This window comes from Symphalangus syndactylus, chromosome 6 (genome assembly GCF_028878055.3).
Source record: "Symphalangus syndactylus isolate Jambi chromosome 6, NHGRI_mSymSyn1-v2.1_pri, whole genome shotgun sequence".
NCBI lineage: Eukaryota > Metazoa > Chordata > Mammalia > Primates > Hylobatidae > Symphalangus > Symphalangus syndactylus.
The window spans coordinates 71,255,190-71,264,825 of record NC_072428.2 but is presented as its reverse complement, the minus strand read 5'-3'; the positions used below and the strand labels follow the sequence as shown (position 1 = coordinate 71,264,825).

Here is a 9,636-nt window from a genome sequence, read left to right as displayed (position 1 = left end):
TATTCTACAGTTTAAGAATATTTTGGGTCTGATTTGGAGCTACTATAAAAGTTGATGCAGTGAACAATATTGTGTATGTTGAAGTATATATAGGCGATCAGTTGACTACATTTTAGAATTAGAATATCTAGCCCATAATAAATGCCAATAGTCAGTTTCCCAAAAAGGATTTCCATTTACATCTCTCCAGCCATGAATAAATTTCATTTATTCTGTATCTTTGACAACACACACTATTGTGTGTCTTTAAATTTTGGTATTTTTGTATGGGGGCCTGTGGTACAACTGGTGGATTAATTCTTACTTTTGTAAGACTAATGAAAGTGAACACTTTTTTATATTTGGCTAGTTATTTATGTATCCAATTCTGTAAAGTGTCTGTTCAGATATTTTAGCCAATCTTCTATTGAGTTCACTGTCTTTTATTTATTACAATTTAAGTATTCATCATATACATGCATTACATTTTACTTTATGTATGTTGGGGTAAATATCTTTCTCCACTACTAGTTTGCATAATGTTTTTTGAAACACAGAAGTCATCATTATCAATATAAATGAACTAATTGTTTTAATTAATAATTTGTTCCCTGGTTAAGATATACTTATGAGAATATTGTATAAGGTTCCTCTTCCTTTCAGGATTTGAATCTATCTGGAAATGACTGTGTATGGTTTGAGGTAGGAGTCAATATTTAGTTACGTTTTTTGCAATATTTAATTAATCCAGCATTGGTCTGATCGCCTCGTGTATTTCAATGTAGACGAGCACACTAATAATGAAGGATTAATCATATCTGTGTTGAGAATTGCAAAATAAAGCCCAGCATAGAAGGTCATATAATATTACCTCAAAGGACAGATTAATACAATGAAACATGATGGATAAGTGTGATATAGTTAGATAAAGAGGGAGAAAAACATTTCCCATTTATCATTGATACTTCACTCCATGTTTTTTGCATGAAGCAAGAGATCTGGACTGTCTTCAATTGATTTTAACTTCATTCAGACATGTCTGTCATCTATTATTTCACTCAGTGACAGTCAGAAATAAAGAAAAAAAAAGAGAATATACTGTATGCCATGATCATGAATAATGATTTTTCAAAAATTATTTAATAAAGGACCAATGCATATACTTTTAGTGTTTTCAGCATATTTAATAGTAACACAATAAATGAGTTTTGATAACATTAGAAGGCAATTCAAGACATAAAAGAGAGCCTATTTGTCCTGTATGTTAAGGCACAAGGAAGAGGACTTCCTCGGATAAGGGGGTTCCCACAGCATGTAAACACATTTCTGATTTGTCTCTGGTCAGAAGTGAATACAGCAAAAGATAGGCCTGAGAGGAGGTGAGAAAGAGCAATTAGGGATGGTGTATATTAGGGAGCTTTGATTAACATCAACAAAGCTCACAGTCTTAGCCTCACAATCCAGGAATAATCCTACTTGGCTGGTAGGTCTTCGGATATATTGCAGCATAAGTGGGGAGGTGGTAAAGAGACTGCATTGAATTTCATTCTTAACACACCCAAAAGGAAAGAGTCCCTCCTCTCCATCTGTCTTCTCATTCTGATGCTTCTCTTTCCAATACATGTTACAGACACCAAAAGCCCAATTCCAGGAGTCCCCCACATGGACCTCCCAGTAATATTTGCCGGAGGTGAAAGTCTGAGCACCCCATGCAAGAAAACTTCTAGGTGTTGCAGTGACATAGGGTACATCTTGATGGTCACATCCAATACACATGCTTCTCAAAATTTCATGTAGAAAGATATGACTGTTGGCCTCTTCATGATGCAGAGTAATATGCACTGCAAAAAAAAAAAAAAGAAAAAGAAAACATGCATAGACATGTGTAAATAAAAAAAAATAATTGTTCTATCAGGAAGTTACTTTACCAGGAAAAGTAAAGTCATAAAGACAGTTTTGCTTGTAACTTCCAGTAAAGTATAGAGATGATTAATATTGTATACAAGACAAACAAAACCCTAACCACAGATATTATATTTTTTTTGAAAACTTACATGTTGAGAGCCAAATGTGAGATCAACTTCTTGCGATCCAATTTTCAAAGTAAAATTTACACATTTTATGCCCTAAATGCTATGCTGTTATCAAGATCATTATTTAGAAATGTTTCTTATTCTTAAAAACTAGTGCTATCATTATGGAAAGAAGGTGAAGATTTTCACTTACTCAAGAACTGCTCTAGGTATCTGGATAAAAATCCATATGTGCACGTTATAAATGATAATTTAAAACAGATCTCTGCAAAATCTTTGACCAGACTCTCTGTGGTCCTCCATGCTAGCTCTGGGCTGAAGCTGGATTTTAGAATTAACATGTAGCTCTTCATATTGCAATTAAACTGAAGTTAATTTCATTTGTAATTGTACTTGTATTCACAAAATGATTTCTTCCTTTTAGCTTTACCCATTAATTCAAATGTTTGCAATATATGAATAATATATACACATTAAAAAAATACAAAACCCCCAAGAATCTCCAGAAAACTATATTCCCGCAAAGAACAGTTCTTAGCAGTTCAAATGAATATACTAAAGAAATGTACAGTTTTGTATTTACCATTAAATAATTCACCATCCTGAGCATTATTTCCTTTGCTCCTTTTGTAAATTTTCTACCTACTCCTTTTTCCCGTTATATAATTGAGTACATATTATGCCAGAAAGTATTTCTTTTTCACTATCTTTCAAACTTCATGCTATAAAACTGACTATAAATACAGACACAGATACCAAACAGTTGCATGGTTATATTGTTCACTTATGTCTTAAAAGAAGTAAAATATTTGATAAAATATGAAATATTACCTATATGATCTTAACAATAATAATATTTACATAAAGTGGGAGTGCTGCCTATGGGTGGAGACTTACCTCGGAATTGGTTGAGCCTGTCCATCAGTCCAGTGATGGGCCCTGTACTGAGCTCCGGATTCAGAGGCTGGGGCATGTGCAGCAGCACGGACTCAGTCCTGCAAGGAAAAACCTGCAGTTACAACATCTACAGCCATAAAATGAATAAAAATCACTATTTGTATGTAAAAGACATTTCATGAGAATCTTTTGAAAGCATACATTTGATAATTCAAAAATTATTACTTCCTTTTGCAAATTAATTCTTTACAGTTTCTAAATTTTAAAGCATGGTGGAAAAGTCTAAGTCAGAATTCAATCTGATCCTTCTTTTTTTTTTGCCCCAAATGTGTAAGGTTCCTCAGCCTTATGGCTTTGAGAATACTTAGAAATGAAATTCTGAATTCCACTTCTTGGCAGACTCCTCTGACATTTTTGTCTGAAATAGCCGGGTTCTGGGGAGACTGATGCATCCACTGCTTCCTTCTCAAGATAAAGACTGGAAACTTGTTCTAGGCAGGGAGATCTGCCTTTTAGCAAAGAACTTCCCTAGAGACTTATATTTCTAACACTCCACAGTTTTTTTCAATCCATTTTTCAGAACTGTTAACTGATATGTATATATGTATAAAAAACCAAACATCAACACTTTTTCACTGGTAAAATACTTCCTCCTCTTCTTTCCTGCTTCCTCTGGTGACTTTCTCACCATCCACAAAACAAAACTCTTATCCTTCTCCTGTGCAGGCTTTTAAGTAATAAAAGAAAATCGGAGCTGGCCACGGTGGTTCACGCCTGTAATCCCAGCACTTTGGGAGGCCGAGGCGGGTGGATCATGGGGTCAGGAGATAGAGACCATCCTGGCTAACACGGTGAAACCCCGTCTCTACTAAAAATACAAAAAAATTAGCTGGGTGTGGTGGCAGGCGCCTGTAGTCCCGGGTACTCGGGAGGCTGAGGCAGGGGAATGGTGTGAACCTGGGAGGCGGAGCTTGCAGTGAGCTGAGATCGCGCCACTGCACTCCAGCCTGGGCAACAGAGCGAGACACCATCCACCCACCCAAAAAAATCAGGAATAAAATTGTTTGTTTTAGTTCTCTCTTCTTTTATTCATTTATTTTCATTTATTTACTTTGTGGCTTTGTCTTTTAAGGTGTGGGAACGAAAGTAGATGCAAAAAAAGTGGTATCAATATCTTAATTATTTATGCCATGAGTTTAATAGAGCCTGCTTTGATATTCGTGGCATCTTAAATAACATATGCTGAAATCTAGGTACACACTCACCTGTGTAATATGTCTCCAAAAGCCTGAAAAAAAAAAAAGAAGAAGAAGAAAGATTTAGTGCATTTCACAAGATGCATCTTTCACTAAGTTCAGTGTGAGATTTGTACTCAGTTTCTGAAGATATTATTCACCTACCATCTTCTCTTCTGGAAAGCATTTTCTATTTCTTCTGTAATGAAAAACCCAGTCAGTTGTATTGTCATTAATTAACGTCCTGGGAAAGTCTGAGTCTTGAAGACATTCTCTAAACAAGTGAAGGGAGAAGAGGTCCAGAGGGTCTATGCTCTGTGTTAACCACGAAAAACCTACGCAGTCATCTTTAGCTGAACCTGTTACCCAAATGAGTGTACCCCAAAATAATGTTAACACGAACCTAGATTCCTAAAACTTCTGATTTTGCCATGTTTCCAAATTAACCTAAATGTAAATGAATCACTCTTTTATACATGTTTAACAACCCAAAGTTTATTATTGAATTAGATTGGGAATATTTCTTGGGGCTGTTACCTTGACCATTCCATAAAGTTTTGTGGCTGGTGGATAAAGTAGGAGGACTTTTGGCCTGGTGGAATCCCTTGGTGGGGCTATACTCTCCCAAAAAGTAGCATTAGTTATGTGAATGTGTTTTTGGAAACACATCATGGAAATAAATATAGGGAGATGGATTTCAGCTATGAGGAAAATACTTATACATGTGAATATTCAAAAACCTGAAACCACATTGTGAGTTTGTACCTGAAGTAGCTCCACATCTGGTTTATGGCACATTTCCTTCAGCTCCTCATACATTTCCCTTAAAATCTCCCTCCTATGAGCCATTTTGGCTTTACTTAAATGAAGTTGATGAAAAATATCTTTCCCCTTCTTTTTCAGCATCTCCAAATTATGTTTTTCTTCTTCATGGTGAAATGCAGGCATCTTCTGATACTCGGCTCTAATTGCTTCTAGCCTTAAATTCACATAATCCTGCAGTGATAATGGGTTAGTCAATAGAGAAATGTACTTATTCCTCTCCTATTAAATCTCACGGATTCTTTTGGCTCTCGAACATCCAATACTTTAAACCTCAGTCTTACCAGTTCTTAGAATCTACAAATTTTGTTCCTTTCCTTTCTTTCTGCATAAGGATCAACATAGCTGTATCTGACCAATTACATTAAATTTATTCAAGATAATGTGTTTTCTAAGAGAGTTGGAAATAAAAAAACACAATTCGAATTTCTCTATTCCAGCCCATGTTTATGGAAAAATAAGAAAAGTTCATGCTTAAGAGTTGGAGTATAGAGCTATAGTTACTAGAAAGGAAACAAATATTTCTATTTCCGAGATATGCAACAAGTTGCTTAAACTCATTGTATATAAAATGACCTTAGACTAACATGTCCAGCTAAATGCGTTTCACCCTGCAAAACCTATCCTAATAAGGCTGCATTTATGATTTGGCCATCTTTGTCTCTCTGAATTCATTTCCTTCCATTCTTTTTCTAAGTCATCCCAATCTGAAACATAGACTTCTTTGTGGTTCCTCAGGCCTCCAAATGTACACAAACTCAAAATTACTGCATATACTGTTCTCTCCAACTAGAATTACAAATATATATATATATATATATATATATATGTATATATAAATAAATAAAATATATGTATACAAACACACACACATACATATACATATATATATACACACATACTTATATATACACACTCGTTGTCCACATATATATCCACACACACATTTGTGTTCCCCCTCCTCTTGAAAACTTTGTTTCAATTTGAATTTTTCAGTGAGTCTTTTTTCTGACCACCCTATTTAAAACTCAGACACTAATCTCCAGTTTCTGGCCTCTACTGTCCTTTTCTACTTCCCTGCTTGATTATTCTCCAACAAAAAACCTACCACACTCAAATACATCATGTATTGCATATATTTGCTTATTGACCACTTGACTCTCTCATTTGGATTGTATCATTTGTGAGGACAAAGGTGCTTCCTTTCTTCTTTACTAGTATATTTTCTAATTTAATATTCAACATAGACTAGGTTCTCATGAAATACTTTTCAACAAACTAATATTAGCTATCATACACTCAAAGTACACACCCACAGAGAGAAAATTATTTTTAATATTTTTCTGAAGTCCTCAGAGTTCTCCTTATATTTAGATACTAGTTCCCACATTTCTGGCATGTTTACATGTCTCCCTCAAGACACAAATCCGTATTTCTCACCACTTTTCTCATCATATGTTATGTATTATTCCACATTAATTAGTTGAGATTCTTAATTTCATGGTTGCCCTAGATTTGTCCTGTCAATTTTTCTGCCTCAAATTATCCATACAATTCCAAATACTACTTGCACACCAGCATTCAGATTAATGCTGACCGACACTCAGAAGTTTCAGTTGAGCATTCCATGACCGCCAAATAACTCTTATGCCCAGCATTTATCCAACCAGCACATATAGATTGCTGTGAGATGGCCCAGTTTCTTGGATCTATTGGTGTATAACTACAGGTTTGTATGAAACAAACCAGCATGCTTTGGGTGACATCAGTGGTTTTCTTAGAAATCTTACCTAACAGGCATACTATTCTATATAAAAATGAGGCCACATTTTCTCAATGTTTTCTCTCACTTTTTTTTTTTTTTTTTTTTTACTGAATCCCAGAAATATTACAGTTTGATATCAAGTTCCTATTTTAAGAGTCACCCATTTGCCCACCATAAGTTCCTGGAGAAGGTAGAGTAGTACAGGACTAACCTTCCAGTGTCTGGTTCTGGTGGTTTCCACATTCAGGTTACTGTGATTTTCACAAGCTTTTTCCCATAAAGACTGCATTATCTGTAAAAGCTTCTCCTGCAAAAGAGCCATAAATTGAAGCACCAGTGCAGACCATGACATAGGGAGGGGCCCAGAATGAGAGACAAATAAGCCCCTAGTAAATGGCATTTCCTTTGTTTCCCTTCATGTTTGTCAAAGCCCGGAGGTTGGAAACTAAGAAAGCCCAAACAGAGCTGCTTAAAGGGACTCAGAGTTGGCTTTATCCAATCTCCAAGAAAAGAGACCCACAGGAATTTTATGCATCCTTTAGAGAAATCAATCTTCAGACGCATCACTTACCCGGTGTTCCTCAGCAGCCGACTCAATGGGACAGTGTCTGTGATCCCGGTGCTCCTGAGAGCTGGAGCACAGCAAACAGAGCAGGCTCTTGTCCACTTCACAGAACATCTTCTTTGTCTCCTTGTGAGTGCCACACATTTGCTCCTCAGAGCTCAGGAATAGCCAGAGACTGGCTTTTCTGGCAAGAGAAGCCATCTTCTTCAAATCAATGTTGGTTTTGAGGTTTCTCTGCTGTGTTGACTTTGTGCATTCAAAGCACTGAGTCAGAATTGGGATGTCTCGCCAGTTGAGGTAGAAACAGGGCCGGCAAAAGCTGTGCCCACAGTCTATGGTGACCGGGTCTATGAAGTAGTTCATGCAGATGGGGCAGGTGACTTCCCTCTGGAAGACTTGCCAGATTCCAGAATTCATGTTTCTGAGGAAGAAAGAGCAACATGTCATTTTGGTGTCTGGGTTGATGAAAAGCTTCTGAACATGTGGAGATAAGTGATAGCTCTAGTTTCTTCTCTTGACAGTGTTCATTAAAGCACAGCAAACTATTTCTTCTGTAACAAAAGTAAAAATCTCACACAGAGAGTCTCCCGGCTTTATAGTAGATATTACTGACTAGATGACTCACAACCCCTTCTATTCCTGGTTCCTGTCTGTAACATAATACTAATCTCTTCAATTTCCCATTTCTCAATGTGCATCTGGAAATTGGGTTTGATTCTAAGTGGCCTAGAATAAGTTGTAGTTGTTCCTATTCTTCTTTCATGTAACTGCTGAATGAGTATGAAAGAGTGGGAAAAACTGCCTTGGCCAAAGAAATATGAGAAGATGGCTAGAGGGTCTTAAGACATATTTTTAGAGAGAGACACAACAGTGGGGCAGCAAACCACCATGGCACATGTTTACCTGTGTAACAAGCCTGCACGTCCTGCACATTTATCTCAGGACTTAAAATAATATAAAATTAAAGTAAAATAAAAAACCAAAACCAAAAGAAAATAGAAAAACCAATCAACCAACCAAATAAACAAATAAAAAACAGCAATTAAACCAATTTAGGTTGAATAGAAGAGAAAAAATAATTAAAGATATTGGGCCTTTTTATTTTCTCGTGGATTAAATTAACTTCTCCTAGGGATACCCAAACTCTGAACTAACATACGGTAGGATTTTTGTTAAACTTAAAGAGGTTTAATTATATTTCTATGGTGTGATGGTGAATTTTAGGTATCAGTCTGACTGGATTAACCAACATCTAGGGAACTGGCGCAGCATTGTTTCTGGGTGAGTCTGTGAAGCTGTTTCCAGAGGAGAGAGACACGTGAGTTGGTGAGCCGAGTGGGACCATCATCCCTCAATGTGCGTGGGCACCATTCAATCAGCTGGTAGCTCAGACAAAAGGAAAAGGCCAGAGAAAAGGCAATTTCCTCTTTCTTTCCCCTGAAGCTGGTTCTGAGGCTTTCAGCCTTGAGCTCAGTCAAGATACCGGTATCCTCAGGACATCAGCTTAAAGACAGCCTATATTTGGAACTGCTCAGACTCCATAATCAAGCAAACGAATTATCCTGATGAATTCCCTCTCGTGTAGAATCATGTGTAGCTTGAGGACAGATACATGTTCTGAGAAATGTGTAAGGAGGTTTTATTTATTTACTTTTTGAGATGGAGACTCACTCTGTCACCAAGGCTGGAGTGCAGTGGTGCAATCTCGGCTCACTGCAATCTCCGCCTCCTGGGTCAAGCGAGTCTCCTGCCTTAGCCTCCTGAGTACCTGGGATTACAGGAACATGCCAATACACCCGGCAAATTTTTTCTTTTTTTTTTTTTTTCCAGTAGAGATGAGGTTTCTCCCTGTTGGTCAGGCTGGACTTGAACTCCTGGCCTCAAGTGATCTGCCCACCATAGCCTCCAAAAGTGCTGGGATTACAGGCATGAGCCACTGCGCCTAGCCAGGCGGTTTTATTGTTTTGATATGATAGAATATACTTATACAAACCTAGGTGGTATAGCCTGCTACACACCTATGATATACAGTACAGTCTATTGTTCCTAGACTACAAAACTGTACAGCATGTTCTGTACTGTATACTGTAGGCAATTGTAACACAGTGGTAATTATTTAGTATGTAAACATATTTAAATACAGAAAAGGTACAGTAAACATACTGGTATTACAATCTTATGTGACCACCATGTGTGGTTTGTGGTTGACTGAGACGGCTCATGAATGTATCTCTACATGTATACATATACATCCTATGATTCTGTCTGTCTGGAGAGCCCTGACTAATACATAAACTATGGTCTTTGGCAATTTTAAGTCCTTTTCTTCACTCTCCTTTC

At 36.9% G+C, this 9,636-nt stretch overlaps 1 protein-coding gene across 1 annotated transcript; it reads right to left on the bottom strand.

The window, feature by feature from the left end:
* Positions 1–1,320: 1,320 nt before the first annotated feature.
* On the bottom strand, positions 1,321–7,713 carry LOC129483949 (putative tripartite motif-containing protein 49B). Its single transcript, XM_055281360.1, has 6 exons — positions 7,303–7,713; positions 6,943–7,038; positions 4,910–5,140; positions 4,175–4,197; positions 2,910–3,007; positions 1,321–1,820 (listed from the first exon to the last, which is right to left on the bottom strand). Exons 1-6 carry the CDS (start codon positions 7,711–7,713, stop codon positions 1,321–1,323), a joined length of 1,359 nt encoding a protein of 452 aa, XP_055137335.1.
* Between the last annotated feature and the right edge of the window lie 1,923 nt (positions 7,714–9,636).

Coding starts and splice junctions, on each gene's coding strand:
- LOC129483949 (XM_055281360.1), bottom strand. CDS start 7,713: ATGAATTCTGGAATCTGGCAAGTCTTCCAGAGGGAAGTCACCTGCCCC. Junction 7,039..7,302: donor CGGCTGCTGAGGAACACCGG/GTAAGTGATGCG, acceptor GCTCTTTTGCAG/GAGAAGCTTTTACAGATAAT. Junction 4,198..4,909: donor CAGATGTGGAGCTACTTCAG/GTACAAACTCAC, acceptor TTTTTTTTTCAG/GCTTTTGGAGACATATTACA.